Below are 16,368 nucleotides of genomic sequence, written 5' to 3' on the forward strand. Positions count from 1 at the left end.
AGGATTGAATTGATAACATAAAAAATAATATAAAAAGATCTTAACAACAATCCATCCTTTAAGGGACGTTGAAAAGCGAGAAGTTTCTCACGATGTTTGGACCGTACTCCTCGTAATCTTGCTTTGTATGACAATAACTTCTGAACTCAGATGTTTGGGCCAACAAAGAGCCTCCAAACCAAACAGCATTTTTCTGGCGCTTGTGAGAAATAACTTGCACCTGCACACCACTGGACTTTGCACCGCTTAATCTTTCGTTTGCAGAAACTCTTCTGTGGACAATACCCTTAAGATCTCTCTGGAGACGGCGACCGAAATCTTTGAACATCGTCGAACCTCCACTAAGAACAATATTTCTGTATAGGTTTCTCCTCACATCAATTGGAGAGGCTTGTATAACAGAATCAACAATCTCGGGAAGCGGCGTGAGGAAATCTGATGATGCAATTTCTGGGTTGAAAAAGATTTCAGGGGCCAAGAATCTTTCATAGCCCACATCGATCGGGAGTTTTCTGCCATTAACCGTATCGATTATGTATTTAGCAAACATCTCCGGATTGTTATCATACTTTGCAAACTCCTTTACAATATCAGGGCAAACGTAACAAAACTTCTGCTTTATTTCCTCAGCCGTCTTCAATGAGGAATCTGGTTCGCCTCGTTCTCTTAGCATGGTTTGAATAAAGCTAGTTATATCTCTTCCAGCCAAAGGAATATTTTTAATAGCTGAGCCAATAACGTAACCTTCAGCAACAGGTATAACGTGGGTAACACCATCACCGGAATCGATAACAGTTCCTGTTAAAGTCCTATCTGTAACCTTAGCTGAAGTCCAAGAAGCTGCAAGTGCCAACACTGCTTGAACCGCAATGTATAAACCTGCGCAATTAAATGACTCAAACATAATCTCAGCTGTATTCTCCCTGTTTTCAGGTGGATTCAATGGTGGTTCGGTAAGCAAAAAATAGTGATCCTCAGGCTCACATTTAAGGTACTTGAAAATGGATGTTTCCCAGAATCTTTCCATTTGATCCCAGTTATCAATCTGTCCATGTCTAACTGGATAATGTAGCGAGTATCCTGGTCCCTTAGCTGCCTCCAATGCCTCATCACCAATGTAAAAGTCCAAATCGCCCATATCCCTCTTGATTGATGAAAGAGCAGGAGCTCTAGTTGTACCAAAAGTGCCTGAGCCACCAATTAGATTGCTTCCAGAGCCTGAGGAAGCACCACCACCTAAAAATGTTGGCTTTGGAGCATTGCTTGCCTTTCCGGAAGATCCAGGTGCTCGTGTTGCAATTGCTGTGGGAAAGACCCATGAAGGAGAATCGTTTCCGGCAAATCCAAGTTTGGTCATACCGGTACCATTGTCTGCAAAGAAAAGTATAATATGTTAGTACATATGTTCCTGCATGAGAGATATCATAATTAAAAACAATTAATATGTTTGAAGGCCAAAACTAAGCATGCTACTTACCCATGACAACAGCAGGTGTATTGATACTAGCCATTGTTGTTACTGAATGTAATTTCCAACTTTAAATAAACAAAAAAAATTAAAATCACAAAGGTGGCCTTATGCCCAATTGAATTTAGGCAGTATCCTGTTGATGTGGATATATATCCTTTAGTGAATGCCTTAACTCCAATCAATTGAACAGCTAATTTGGATGTTACGTTTCTTTCGCTGTCCGTAGATGCCTGCGTTTTTTCCCGTTTTCTTCCCTATTAGAATGAACTAAAAAAATCCAGAAAGTATGACATACATCTGTACACCTAAATTCAAACAGCAACTAATAGACGCGCCAATCGACGAAGTTGGACTTTTATTTTTGAACATTGTCATGCTCGCCCGTCTTTTTTCCGGCGCTTGCTTGTTCGGAATTGCGTGAAAAAAAAAACTGGTTACGGAACAACTTTTAGAGCGTCGGACTTAGTATGTGAACGGTAACTAAGATCTGGATGTCACGAAGTTAAAAGAAATCCGCATATGCGTATTTATCTCTTCAATTAATAAGCCGCTCATTACTGGCCAAAAAAAATCCGCTAATAGCTAATATTTACTTGCACATTAACCTGCCTGTCTATTTTTAATCTATACATACTCTAATGTAAATGGTCGAATACGCACCGATCGAAATTAAAAGGGCGGTGTTTGAAGGAGAACCGGAGCCCGTACCATTCCTAGAAAGCAAAAAAAAAATCAAATATAATATTATTCAGCTGTTAGGGAAAATGTGAGTCAACAAATTGCTACTTTGCGGAAATTGGTAAGCAAATGCATAAAAGTATGGAACCGAAAAAAAAAAAAAATGAAATAATGTAGTTCAATAGGAGGCAGATAGAGTAGGAAAAGTTCTTAAGCCAAGCGGAAGATTAGTAAAGCAAGTGAAACCCGTAATACTTCAGAATTGTGGAGAGAAAGAAAAATGGAAGAAAAGTTTTGTACAGAGCGATACATGTGAATAGATGACTCTGAACCCCGCTTATTGTTTCTCCTCATCAGGCAAAAAACGGGACCGGGGAAATTCTGTTCACAATTTGGATCAATCTTTTATTGGCGCACCACATTAGTTCATTTGAGGGAGGTGCATATATATATATATAAGTTGGGAGGCATTCCATATTTATTTGGTATTCGTGGCCAATTTAACTTCAATCTGCCATGAACTTTTTTTTTCTTTCTTCTTCTTTTTTCACTGTTACCTCGAATAATTTCTTTTCCCATCTATATTCTTAGTTCTTAATCGTCGCTTGCTTGTTATCGTTTCGATTGGAGCAAATTAATATAATCTAGTGATATCAACACCATGTCATCATCATTAGCTCAACTTAAAGCCGCTGGTACCGTTGTCGTTGCAGACACCGGAGATTTCGAGTCAATTGCCAAGTATCAGCCACAGGACTCGACCACAAATCCATCATTGATCCTTGCCGCCACCAAGCAGCCGAAATACGCAAAATTGATCGATATTGCCGTTGACTATGCTAAAAAGAACGCTACGGGACCACAGGAGCAAGCTTCAGTTGCTCTTGATAGATTGTTGGTGGAGTTTGGTACCAAGATTTTGAGCATTGTTCCTGGAAGAGTGTCTACTGAGGTGGATGCCAGACTCTCATTCAACAAGGAGGCCACTATAAAGAAAGCATTGTTGATCATAAAGCTTTACGAAGCACAGGGCATTGACAAAGAGAGGGTTTTGATCAAGATTGCTTCTACCTGGGAAGGAATTCAGGCCGCAAAGGAATTGGAAGCAAAGCATCATGTGCATTGCAACTTAACATTGCTATTCTCACAGGTTCAAGCCATTGCCTGTGCTGAAGCAGGTGTCACATTGATCTCTCCATTCGTGGGAAGAATTTTGGACTGGTATAAGGCCAAAACTGGAAAGACTTATGATTCCACAACTGATCCAGGTGTCAGTTCCGTGAAAAGTATTTTCAACTATTACAAGAAATTCGGTTACAAGACCATTGTTATGGGTGCCTCATTCAGAAATGTTGGTGAGATAGAAGCACTGGCTGGAGTGGACTACTTGACCATTTCTCCTAAACTTTTGGAACAACTCTCTAATTCCACAAGTGGTGTTCCAAAGCAGTTGGATGCCGAAAAGGCTCAGGCTTTGGATTTGAAGAAGGAAACGCTTATCAATGATGAAGCTAAATTCAGATTCTTGCTCAACGAGGATGCAATGGCCACTGAAAAATTGTCGGAAGGTATCAGAAAGTTTTCAGCTGACTGTGTTACTTTGTACAACCAATTGCTCGAAAAGGTTTCCGCATGAATGGTTGAAATATATTTTTGTAATTTATAACTGAAAGATCTTTTATGTCTGTGATGCTTGTGTTATACTTGTCGTATTCGTGTATAATAGGTTGCATGCTGATTATGAAAGGGAGGGTGGGGGTAAACTATTTTTATTTTTTTCACCCTTACCTCGAAAGAAGAATAAATAAATAGCAGAACACTAGTTCTGAAAATCTACTTTTTTTTTTCCTGCCTCGCTTAATCAATAGAAGTCTCGCATTTCTTATCGTTACCTCCCACTGTAAAAAGCACTCTCGAACCGTTGCATGTTTACCTCTGCTAAGAAATTATCTTTTTTTTTGTTCATTTTCATCGATTAAAGAAAGCTGTCTTTATTTTACTTGTCATCTGACAGTTTGCCTTTTCTAGCTACTTTCATTTTACTGTCTAAATCACTGCAAACATATGTCGACGCAAGTGAATTCAACAATTCCTGCTGGTGGAGACAGAGTCTTCATCAATGCAGGAACACCAGTTGATAATTATACATTGAACGAGATATTTAAAGATTTGCAATCGAAAGATGAAATAGGGAGAGAAAAAGCTGCCGAGAACTTGAAGGAGCATCTAGTCACAATTTCGAGGGATATATCATCAACGGACCAGCTTTCTGTTTACAACAATTTCATAAACAAGAGGATCTTCAATCTCATAAATAGTTCTGATACAAATGCTCAGCTTGGTGGCACACAGGCAATAAATGCAATGGTGGATCTTATTACAAATGCCACCGGAAATCCGGCGCTACCACAGTTAGCCCTAAGTACAACTGCCGAGCAGAATTCAAATATGATCACTAGATATGCCAGTTACTTGAGAAGGCTCTTATCATCGAAAAACATGACTGTTATGAAAGCAGCAATATCAACATTGGGTAACCTGGCCATTCCTGGAAGTTCCCTTACTGGTGATTTTGTCGAATTCGAGACTAAAAAATCTTTAGAGTGGTTTGTGTCCGAAAAGGTTGAAGGTAAACGACATGCTGCCGTTCTTATACTTAGTTCGTTGGCTTTCAATGCTCCTACACTGTTATACCCCTACATCAGAGATGTGCTTGGCAATATTTGGATTGGCCTAAGAGATCCATTAGCAGCAATGAGAGAGGATACTGCATTATGCCTTCGTAATTGTCTTACTATAGTTTACGAGAGAGACGCCGAACTTAGAAATTACTGGTTTACCAAACTATATGGAGAGGCATTAAGTGTTTTTAAGAGTATTTCTGCTTCTACGAACAACAATTTAAATGGTTCAGCTGATGCTTTTTCCATGGCACCTCGATTATCTTTAAATGCTTCGAGTAGTCCTCCTGAATTTATTCATGGTTCTCTTTTATGCTACAGGGAATTGATACTTCAGGGAACATCAGTGCTTTCTTCAAAGATAGATGAGATATATGAGACAGTAATGAGTGTTAAAGATAATCGTTCTCTTAATGTTCGAAAGGAATTCGCAAATATTATGCCTAAATTGGCCCACTATGATAGGATACGGTTTGTTGACAAGTATATGCATCGGGTGCTGTTGTATTACATATCGCAGTTGAAAGTTGGCAAGGATAGATCCTTTATATTGGTGAGTATTGGTGATATTGCCATTGAGGCCAAAAACAATATTGTCAATTACCTAGATGGTATCGTGCTTGAAAGCGTGCGGGACGGACTTTCAACAAAGACGTCAAAATCCAAACACCAAATAACGACAGCATGTTTTTATTGTATTGCGAAGCTTGCTATTGCATTAGGCCCACCGTTGACTAAGTTTGTCAATGGTTATCATCTTTTGACTCTAATATTAAACTCACCCTTAAGTGACAGCATGCTGAGCGTGCTAAAGATATTTATAGAGTATCTTCCTTCCTTGGAACCAATCATCAATGCCAAACTCATAAGCAAGATCAGCTTTACCCTATGTGGATATAACTTTGAGCATCCCGGTTGTCCTGGATTTAAACCATTGATGGATCCTCGGAAAGCATACAATTATCGCAGACATATGATCTCTAAGGAGGGTGGCTCATTGCTAAGGACCAATTCATTGGATAAATCTTTAGCAGAGCTTGCATCATTACCAAAAACCGGAATTTATGATGATTCGGACATTGTGGTAATTCTTCAAGCGCTTAAAGCTTTAAGGTTCTTCAACTTTAAAAGTTACAACCTGACCGATTTTGTGCGCCATGTGGTTACATATTATATTAGTCATGATAATCCTGAGATTCGCTTGAAGTCTTCGTTAACTTCCTCTGAAATATACATGCGCAGCAATATCTGCCTTGAAAGTTCTTCAATCTCTTTAGCGGCAGTCCATGATGTCTTGAGTAGGCTTTTGACAATTTGCATCACAGACCCTGTTGCAGATGTTCGTCTTTCTGTTCTTCAAAGTTTAGGGGGTAAGTTTGATCCACAATTGTCACAAGAGCAAAGCGTGCGTTTACTTTTCATGGCAATGAACGATGAGAAATTTGAGATTCGGAAGGCAGCATTCAAACTTGTGAGTAGGTTAACATTTGTCAACCCTGCGTATGTTGTTCCTCCGTTAAGAAAAACGCTAATTCAACTTTTGACGACACTCAACTATTCTGGTCAAAGCATAAAAAGAAAGGAGGAGACCGCAATTCTTATATCTATTTTGGTCTCTAGTACTGGCGAACTCACCAAGCCATATTTGAATCAAATTATGGAAGCCTTGATACCTAGGGCGAAGGATACAAGTTCATCTGTCGCATCGGCATCAATCGCTGCTATTGGTGAAATGTCGAAGGTTGGTGGAACGGAAATGATACAATTCACGCAAAAGCTTATACCTATATTGCTGGACACTTTTCGAGACCAGAGTTTGGGATACAAGAGAGATGTGGCATTGAAGACATTGGGCCAGTTTGCTGGTGCTTCCGGTTATGTCATCAAACCCTTGATAGATTATCCACAACTTCTTGGCTTACTTGTGAATATTCTCAAATCTGATTCCTCAATTTCTACACGGAGGGAAACCGTCAAATTGATAGGAATCTTAGGTGCATTAGATCCTTATAAATATAGAGAAGTTGAAAGAGATGGGCAGGATTCTCAAACGTTAGCAGAGCAGAATGCTCCATCCATTGATATGGAACTTCTCATGAAAGGTAAATCACCATCAAATGAAGATTATTACCCTACCGTTGTGATTACTACACTTTTGAATATTTTGAACGATCCCTCATTGAGTAATCATCACCCAGCAGTGACCCAAGCCATTATGTGGGTCTTCAAGATATTGGGAATAAAGTGTGTTTCATATCTGGATAAGGTTATCCCCGGATATGTATCAGTCATGCATTCTTGCTCGCATTCTCTGTTGCTAACTTACTTCAAAGAACTCAATGAGTTGGTTAGAATAGTGAAATTAAACATCAGACCATACTTGAAACAAATATTCGGCCTCGTGAAGGAGTTTTTCATTTATCCGGACCTTCAAATAATCATATTGGATCTCATTGAACAATTATCCAAAGCTCTAGATGAAGAATTTAAAAACTATGTGCTTGATGTAGTGACGATGCTTATAGACTTACTTTCAAGCAATCATTCTTCCAATGTTGAATCAGAATTGAAGGTTCTCAAAGCATTCTTGGTTTTTGGAGACAACATAGAGCCATATGCACACCTTATCATACCTCAACTAGTTAGACTATTTCAGGCCACACCTTCTAATTTAAGCCTCGCTGCAATAGAGACAGTTGGTAAATTATCAAAAGTTATCAACCTAACCGACTTTGCCTCTGAAATTATTCAGCCTTTACTTAGATTAATTGCGAATGCAGGTAGCAATTCCATTAAAGATGCCTCCGTGAAGACTATTTGTTGCATGATGATTCAAATGGGACAGGATTTTAATGTTTTTATTCCAGTTGTCAGTTCCGTTCTCGTTGCAAATGGATTGCAGTATCACCTATTTGATCAGCTATCCCAGAAATTACTAAAAGGTGAACCGTTGCCTGTTGGCCTTGCGATCTACCCAGAGGAAAAATCTAGCAAGGAAAAGAATTCCGAGCCACAAGTATCGCCTGCAAAGCTTCCTGTGAATCCACAGGCCTTGCGTAATGCTTGGGAATGCAGTACTAAACGTACGAAGGAAGATTGGCAAGAGTGGATGCGAAAGTTGAGTATTGAGATGCTAAAGGAATCATCATCTCCTTCGTTGAGAGCTTGTTCTTCATTGGCGATCGTGTATCCCCCGTTGGCAAAAGCACTTTTTAACTGTGCATTCACTAGTTGTTGGAATGAACTTCATATACAATATCAAGGTGAATTGGCTCAAGCTTTATGTATTGCATTATCATCACCCAACAGCTCACCTGAAATTCACCAGACTTTGTTGAATTTAACAGAGTACTTAGAGCATGATGAAAAGTCCTTACCAATTAGAATTCAAACCTTGAGTCAGTATGCACAAAGAAGTCACGCTTATGCTAAGGCACTTCATTATAAAGAGCTTGAATTTATTCAAGAGCCATCAACGCCGACAATCGAGTCGTTGATCAGTATTAATAACCAGCTTCAGCAAACTGACGCTGCAGTGGGAATTTTGAAGTATGCCCAGGAACATCATGGTCTGCAGTTGAAAGAAACGTGCTTTGAGAAGTTACAAAGATGGGATGAAGCTCTTGCTGCATATAACCGCAGAGAAAAGGAAGAACCGGATTCTTCTGAAATTTTGATGGGTAAAATGAGATGCTTCCATGCTCTTGGAGAATGGGATGACTTGAGTCACTTAGCTGAAAAGAAGTGGGGACCTTCATCCAATGATATGAAAAGAGCGATTGCTCCGTTGGCTGCTGCTGCTTCTTGGGGTCTTGGCCAGTGGGAAAAGATGGGAATGTATATTGGAGCTATGAAGTCGGAATCACCAGATAAGGCCTTTTTCAATGCTGTTTTATCTCTTCATAACAACAATTTTGAGGAGGCTGCCAAGCAGATTTCGAAGGCCAGGGACTTGCTTGTTACTGAAATTACGGCTCTTGTTAGCGAGTCTTATAATAGAGCTTACGGTGTGGTTGTTAGAGTTCAGATGTTGGCTGAGTTGGAGGAAATCATTACATATAAGCGTCTTCCTCCTGATTCCGATGAAAGAGCACACATCCGAGAAACATGGAATACCAGATTGTTTGGTTGTCAAAAGAATGTCGACATTTGGCAGAGAATGTTAAAGGTGAGAGCGTTAGTTGTTAAGCCGAAAAAGGATATGGATGTTTGGATTAAATTTGCTAATCTTTGCAGAAAGAGTGGACGTCTTGGTTTATCAGAAAAAACGTTGAATTTACTTTTAGATGATGAATTACCTGGTCAACAAGCTTCTAAAGCTCCGCCACAAGTCGTTTATGCACAATTAAAGTATATTTGGGCTAGGGGCCAGAAGAGAGATGCTTTAAATCACCTTATTGATTTTACCTCTAAGCTATCTAGGGATTTGGGTGTTAACGAGAATGAGGCTATCAATCAGCCCCTTCCTACAGCAGCTCCCGGTGCTACCGAAAGTATAGTTAAGTATACAAAGTTGCTAGCTAGGTGTTACCTAAAGCAGGGTGAATGGAAGACTTCAATAAACTCAAGTTGGAGAGAGAACGAGGCTTCTGGAATACTTGGTTCATTTTTATTGGCCACTCACTTTGATTCTAAATGGTACAAAGCTTGGCATAATTGGGCTTTGACGAACTTCGAAGTTATTCCTGCTGATTCTAAGAGATTAAATAACTATGATGAGAATACCCAGCAGCAGCATAAATCTGACGTCAACTTGGATATTGTTGTTCATTATGTCGTTCCGGCAGTGAAGGGATTTTTCCATTCTATTGCTTTATCTTCTTCGAGTCCGTTACAGGATACCTTGAGACTCTTAACTTTGTGGCTCAACTTTGGTGGTATTAAGGAAGTTGCTGAAGCGATGGAAGATGGATTCGAAATGGTAAAAATTGACACATGGTTAGATGTTGTTCCTCAGTTGATTTCCAGAATAAATCAACCTGATCCTGTTGTGAGCAAATCTTTGTTAAGTCTCCTAGCAAAATTGGGAAGAGCACATCCACAGGCTTTGATATTTCCGCTAACTGTGGCCATCAAATCTGAAAGTTTGTCAAGACAGCGGGCTGCTTTAAGTACTATCGAAAGAATGAGGCAACATTCTCCTAAACTCGTTGATCAGGCAGATTTGGTGAGTAACGAGTTGATTCGTGTTTCTGTTCTCTGGCATGAAATGTGGTATGAAGGGTTAGATGATGCTTCGAGAGCTTACTTCGGGGAGCATAATGTTGAGAAAATGCTCACCATTTTGGAACCCTTGCATCACACATTGGAAAAGGGTCCAGAGACCATTAGAGAGGCTTCGTTTGTCAACTCTTTTGGGAAAGATTTGGGAGAGGCCTGGCAATGGCTTGAAAACTTTAAGAAAACTCGTGATGTTGCCTATTTGAATCAAGCCTGGGACTTGTATTACGCAGTTTTCAGGAAGATTTCTAGGCAGTTACCACAGCTTCAAAGTATGAACTTACAACACGTTTCTCCTAAATTGTTGGCCGCTCGTGATCTTGAACTAGCAGTTCCTGGAACATATGTTGCAGGCAAACCGGTTATTTGTATCTCTAAATTTGAGCCTATTCTTTCAGTGATTACTTCTAAGCAGAGACCAAGAAGATTTTCGATTATCGGAAGTAATGGAAAGAAATGGCAATACTTGTTGAAAGGTCACGAGGATATTCGTCAGGATAGTTTAGTTATGCAACTATTTGGGCTTGTTAATACTTTATTGGTTAATGATCCTGAATGTTTCAAGAGGCATCTTGATATTCAACGATTTTCAGCTATTCCTCTTTCTCCTTATGCAGGTTTGTTGGGTTGGGTTCCAAACGCCGACACTCTCCATGTTTTGATAAAAGAGTATAGAGAGCCAAGAAAGATCTACCTTGATGTTGAACACAGAATTATGTTACAGATGTCGCCTGACTACGATACTTTGATGCTACTAGAAAAAGTTGAGGTGTTTACTTATGCCCTTGATATAACACGTGGTCAAGATTTGTACAAGGTTTTATGGTTTAAGTCTAAATCATCGGAAGCATGGCTTGACAGGCGTACGACTTATACCAGATCGTTAGCTGTGATGTCTATGGTTGGATACATCTTAGGTTTGGGCGATAGGCATCCATCTAATTTAATGATGGACAGAATTACAGGAAAGATTGTTCATATTGATTTTGGTGACTGCTTTGAATCCGCAATTCTAAGAGAGAAATATCCAGAGAAGGTTCCGTTCCGTTTAACCAGAATGTTGAGTTATGCTATGGAGGTTAGTGGAATTGAGGGTTCGTTTAGAATCACAAGTGAAAATGTTATGCGGGTGCTTCGTGATAACAAGGAATCTCTTCTTGCAATATTGGAGGCATTTGCTTATGATCCGTTGATTAACTGGGGTTTTGACTTTCCTATTCGCCAGATTATTGAAAATTCTGGCCATCACTTGCCAAACGCTAATTACAACGAGCTTTTAAGAAGTGGCCAAATTTCAGAGGAGAAGGCTAAGCAGATGTCTGCACAGTATGAAAATGAAGTCAGAAATGCCAGAGCAGCATTTGTGCTAAACAGAATTAATGACAAGCTCATTGGTAATGACTTTAAGAGATTCAAAGACCTGGATGTTAAAACCCAAGTTGATAAGCTCATACAACAGGCTACTTCGGTTGAGAATCTATGTCAGCACTACATTGGATGGTGTTCTTTCTGGTAATGTTTCAATTGTATTATATAAATTTCGAAATTTGGATGACATTAGACATTTTAAAAATTAATTATTATGTGGTATTGTAGTAATATGCAATATTATCTTATTTCTCCGATAGTTCATGAATCCAATATTCTAAAACTTTATGATTCCTAGGATCACCAATTGATAAAGAGTCGTCGAAATATTTTGACTGCAAGACATTTTCGATTTGGAGTTCCTTCAAGCACCTTTTCCGGTCCTCCTGAGTTATCTTCTTAGCTTCAAATCTAGTGCATGTTTTGGCTATTAGCTGACCAACTATCTCCCCGATTTGACTGCCTATTGGATAACCTTCGTCAAAACCTTGTTGAAGACTTAGCTCTCGAGCTTTAGTAATACCATCAAGGTACCCCTGCTTTTCATGCTTCCGTTTCAAAGACTGAATGCTGAGATTGTCTTTTTCTTCATTTCTATCAATACTGGGCGTGTTATCATCTCGATTAGAAATATTATCCTCATCCTCAGAAATCCAGACATCACTGTCTTCATTGCTATCATTATCCTCACATTTATTTCTGCTCTGCATCTTTGTGTTCTCTCTCTAAACAGTTGTACTCCATTAGAAATTCTTATAATGTGCAAACTTGACGTCAGCGATCAGGTTATACAGGAGGTAAAGCTTACTAATTGAAAGAAGAAATTGATTATGTGTAAGGGTGTATGTACAGTAAGTCGGTCCGGAAACTTCCTCTAAATTCTAGGCTTATTTCCTTCCATCCCTAGTAAGTGTGGAGTTGAATATCCTTTCATAATGGCATACTGCTTCTGTATTACACATGTTTTACTACTTAATTGAAATAATTGTATTTTTTGCTCATTTCGTCAAACCGTTGCCAAGCAGAATCCTTTGCCTCTCGATCTTTTTTTATTCGCTCAGAAATATCGCCAGCCGCATCACGTAATACTTTTCCTCTACCATTTTCAGGGTTGAAAAGATCTTCAAATTGTCTTAGTGTATCTGATTTAAATAAGCATTCAAGCTCCATTCTTAATCTTTTTGTCAGCTGAATTTTTTCCTGGAATCCCGTCTTTTGAATCCACCCCTCTTGAACAGGAAGTCTTCTTTTTCTGAAAGTAACTATGGTGGTTTCATTCTTTGTTAGCATCTCTACTACTCTTCACTTTTACAACATTCAAAAGATGCATGCTATTAATTTTATACCTAAGAGTATATTTACGCTATGTGAGGTTCTCTTGCATTTTATATGAGAACTGTCCTTTGGCGCTTAAATCGAGGATTAGCCTAGATCGGAAGCAGAAATTGCCAAATTTAACGAACGCAAGTTTTGCGCGAGTTCATTAGGTAACCGGAGAATTCTTGGTTCTAAATAATTTGCCTAAGCTATTGATGCGTAACTTAATTTTTTTTTTTTTTTGTACCTCCCTCCTAACCAATTTAAGTTAATTTGATCCTCTCCCTCTACCTCTTGGTACAATAAGTTCGAGTTTTATTACAATAAAACTGTATCTTGTATATCATAGCAAAAATAATCTAACGACGGCTTTTTCTACTAGGGGTAAATATAAAATACAGAAGTGTATTTTGAAATTTATTACAGTGCAGAAGACAAGTGTGCTCTTTCAGTTTTTACGGCCCACCCAAAACAGCTAGCACCCCCAAATTCAATCGAATCCATAAAAGCGAAATGTCTCAACAGGATGTTATTACACAGGTGCCAAATGGTGCTACTGCAGGCCAACAAATGATGACTCAAGATGATATTGATGACTATAATACAGTCATACAGATGAATTTAAGAGGTGAGATGTTTACTATAACAAGAGATGATTTGATGGCATTACCGGAGAGTGTCTTGCTTTGTCTTTTTCCAAACGGTGTCTTTGTTGACAAGGATGGAAACGTGATTACAAACTTAACAGAGGACGATATTGTTTATGTGAACTTTTCGCCTGTATGTTTTCAATATATTTGCAGGGTGTTTGATAGTGCGGTTCGAGACTTGCAAATTCTGGAGCAGCAGCAAACAACACCTAAGAGGCAAACTTACGATATTAATGATCCAACTATCTTAAGCGATAAGCCATCGATAATCTGCTTGAGAGAGGATCTGGATTATTACTGTATACCGCCAATGCGTCAGGTCACAAGCCAACAGATGCGCCAAATAAAATTGATGGTTGGTCAGAAACTTGTGAAAAACACTAAGATCTTTGATGGCTTGGGATATAAGCCAGGAAAGCAGCTCAAACCAGCCGAACAGCATTTAATGGATATGCTTTGCTCTTCGGGATTCTCGGTGAGCGATGATTGGGGACATCGATCTCTTGAGCCTGGAAAAACGGTTATCTTCTCTTTGACGCTGGTTCGTCTTAACAATAACCTTTCTACAGCACCTTCAAGTGGTCCTGATTCCCCTAATCTTAATCCCGTTTCTTCTGTAAGTTCTGTGGCAAGCACAGAGAAAAGAAGATCACGTTTCAGCACCCTAGCTCATGCTGTTTCTCGAGCAAGCTCTAGAACCAGAAGAGATAAATTCAATTCTAATGCTACAAAGCTACTTCTTTTCTGGAGGAAACCAGCCAGGAAGTGTTGGTGGGCCGATGTTCGGGAAGATGTTGACATTTCTGAATTGGGTTTAAAAGATGCGCAAGGAAAAGATTTGGGAATAACAAGCATCAAAGTCCATATTCGTCGGGTCTGGACTCTGGAGTTATCCATTATAGGCGTTCAATGATGTCAGATTTGGGATTCGGGAGTTCATCGATGTAAGAACATGTGTTATTCGCTGACAAAAGAAAAGAAAGATAAAAGGAGGAAATTGAAAATTGAAAAATTTAATGCAAGTTGTGGTTGCTTACAGATCTAGGATAGGAAGAAAGATCACTTTGCGACCAGGATGGTTGAGCCCCGTAATTTTCATTATGGTTCAGTTCTATTTTATTGAAATATCTACCTGTATATGTCAATGTATTTTATTACTTATCTGTCCTCCGAAAAATTCAATGCGTATATGTAAATTTGTTGTGCCCTGAAAAATGCCTTTGTATACGAAGGAATGATAATAAATATCATCATAAGATACGTACGGTCAGAAGGAAAGTGGTTTGGGTTTCTGTAATTTACTATGTTACACGTGACTTGGCATAATCCCTATCGGCAATTAGTCCGATGAAAAAAAAGCACGAGAACCTTTTTAAGTGGCACAAACAATATGTGTCTCGAGGTAGTGTTTCGGGTTCCGTACTAAGCATTGTACCCATGTATATTAAACTGTAAGTAAAGATGAGTACTACAATGTATGAAAAATGATGATTTGGTTTAAGTTGAGCTTCGATTCAAATCAACAATGTGGATCCAGGATGCTTCCTTTGAAAAGCCCACCCTGTTTCCTTCCAAGTAAGTGGCTTTACCGGCTAGTGCGAATTAAGACAGTTCAGGATTTTTTTTTGGTGTCGCACTTTTTTCGGTTGTTTGCACACTCCTAATTGGCTCTCTATATATAGTTGGGATTCTGCCCCATATTGTGTCAGATGACTCCAATGTTTTACAGTGTTCCAGCTGCTTTACTTTCTTGTCAACATAGGATTCTGTTTGTTTTCAGTAAATAAAAATAGGCAGGCCTTTTTTTTTTGAAGCATCAATCATAATGTTCAGAACTATACCCAAGAGACTATTTTCCACAATCCGTCCGCTTCAGTTGTCGTATCAGACCAGCTTCAAACCAATGTTGGCTGAGAAAGGATTTGCTGGAGCAGTCGGAAACACACCTTTGATCAAACTTAACAAGTTGAGTAAAGAGACTGGAAGAAATATTTTCGGTAAAGCCGAGTGGATGAATCCAGGTGGATCTGTCAAGGATAGAGCTGCTTTGTGGCTTATTGAAAGAGCAGAAGAGAGAGGATGGATCAAGCCTGGTGGAACAATTGTTGAAGGTACTGCCGGTAACACTGGTATTGGATTGGCTCATATCTGTCGTGCCAAGGGTTACAAATGTGTTATTTTCTTGAATAACATTCAGGCTCCTGCTAAGATCGAGACCCTTCAGCTTTTGGGTGCTGAGGTTCATGCTGTTCCTCCTGAACCATTCACTTCTCCAAAGAACTTTAACCACCTTGCTGCCAAGTATGCAAAGGAGCATGACAACTGTTACTACACTGATCAGTTTGAGAACTTCGATAACTACAAGGCACACATGGAGTCTACAGGTCCAGAGATTTACCAGCAGCTTAACGGAAAGGTTGGAGCCTTCACTTGCTCCTTGGGATCCGGTGGTACTTATGCCGGTGTCAGTGAGTACTTAAAGGGTATTGATCCATCAATTAAATCGTTCGTTGCTGAGCCATATGGTTCCAGTGTGTACGCCTTCATCAAGACTAAAGGTAAATCTACTGAGTGGACTGGTAGTTCGTTTACCGAGGGCATCGGTCAGCACAGAATTACCGGAAATGCCCGTCATGGTGCTCAGTTCGCTGATGACGCTTTCTTAATTCCAGATAACGAGGTCATCTCTATGTTGTACAGACTTATCGATGATGAGGGTATTTTCGTCGGAAGTACTGCTGCATTGAATGTTGTTGCTGCTGTTAGAGCTGCTAAGCTGGTTCCTCCTGGCTCTAATGTCGCTACCATTTTCACTGATTCTGCCCATAAATATGCTAGCAGATTCTTCAGTAAGAAGTGGTTGAAGGCTCAGAACCTTTATGAGGACATTCCACCTGAACTAAGAAAGTATGCTGCTTTGGATTAAGGAAGGCCAGGTAACTTGAGGCTTGTCGTTACTTAGACATTAATAACATATTTTTAC

At 39.4% G+C, this 16,368-nt stretch overlaps 6 protein-coding genes across 6 annotated transcripts; 4 read left to right on the forward strand and 2 right to left on the reverse strand.

Annotated features, from left to right (window-relative positions):
• Window positions 1-58: 58 nt before the first annotated feature.
• Window positions 59-1,511, reverse strand: ARP3 (Arp2/3 complex subunit, actin nucleation center; the record flags this gene model as incomplete). The annotated part of the gene is made up of 2 exons (XM_041281863.1): window positions 59-1,371; window positions 1,478-1,511. The coding sequence occupies 2 exons, from the start codon at window positions 1,509-1,511 to the stop codon at window positions 59-61; spliced, it is 1,347 nt and encodes a 448-aa protein (XP_041139654.1).
• A 1,299-nt stretch (window positions 1,512-2,810) lies between these two features.
• On the forward strand, window positions 2,811-3,785 carry TAL1 (sedoheptulose-7-phosphate:D-glyceraldehyde-3- phosphate transaldolase; the record flags this gene model as incomplete). The annotated part of the gene is made up of 1 exon (XM_041281864.1): window positions 2,811-3,785. One exon carries the CDS (start codon window positions 2,811-2,813, stop codon window positions 3,783-3,785), a length of 975 nt encoding a protein of 324 aa, XP_041139655.1.
• A 428-nt stretch (window positions 3,786-4,213) lies between these two features.
• On the forward strand, window positions 4,214-11,566 carry BRETT_003354 (uncharacterized protein; the record flags this gene model as incomplete). Its single annotated transcript, XM_041281865.1, has 1 exon — window positions 4,214-11,566. The coding sequence occupies one exon, from the start codon at window positions 4,214-4,216 to the stop codon at window positions 11,564-11,566; it is 7,353 nt and encodes a 2,450-aa protein (XP_041139656.1).
• Window positions 11,567-11,663: 97 nt separating this feature from the next.
• On the reverse strand, window positions 11,664-12,128 carry BRETT_003355 (uncharacterized protein; the record flags this gene model as incomplete). Its single annotated transcript, XM_041281866.1, has 1 exon — window positions 11,664-12,128. The coding sequence occupies one exon, from the start codon at window positions 12,126-12,128 to the stop codon at window positions 11,664-11,666; it is 465 nt and encodes a 154-aa protein (XP_041139657.1).
• Window positions 12,129-13,248: 1,120 nt separating this feature from the next.
• Window positions 13,249-14,298, forward strand: BRETT_003356 (uncharacterized protein; the record flags this gene model as incomplete). The annotated part of the gene is made up of 1 exon (XM_041281867.1): window positions 13,249-14,298. One exon carries the CDS (start codon window positions 13,249-13,251, stop codon window positions 14,296-14,298), a length of 1,050 nt encoding a protein of 349 aa, XP_041139658.1.
• Window positions 14,299-15,210: 912 nt separating this feature from the next.
• Window positions 15,211-16,311, forward strand: BRETT_003357 (uncharacterized protein; the record flags this gene model as incomplete). Its single annotated transcript, XM_041281868.1, has 1 exon — window positions 15,211-16,311. One exon carries the CDS (start codon window positions 15,211-15,213, stop codon window positions 16,309-16,311), a length of 1,101 nt encoding a protein of 366 aa, XP_041139659.1.
• Between the last annotated feature and the right edge of the window lie 57 nt (window positions 16,312-16,368).

Source organism: Brettanomyces bruxellensis, chromosome 9 (assembly GCF_011074885.1).
Source record: "Brettanomyces bruxellensis chromosome 9, complete sequence".
In the NCBI taxonomy this organism is placed as follows: Eukaryota; Fungi; Ascomycota; class Pichiomycetes; order Pichiales; family Pichiaceae; genus Brettanomyces; species Brettanomyces bruxellensis.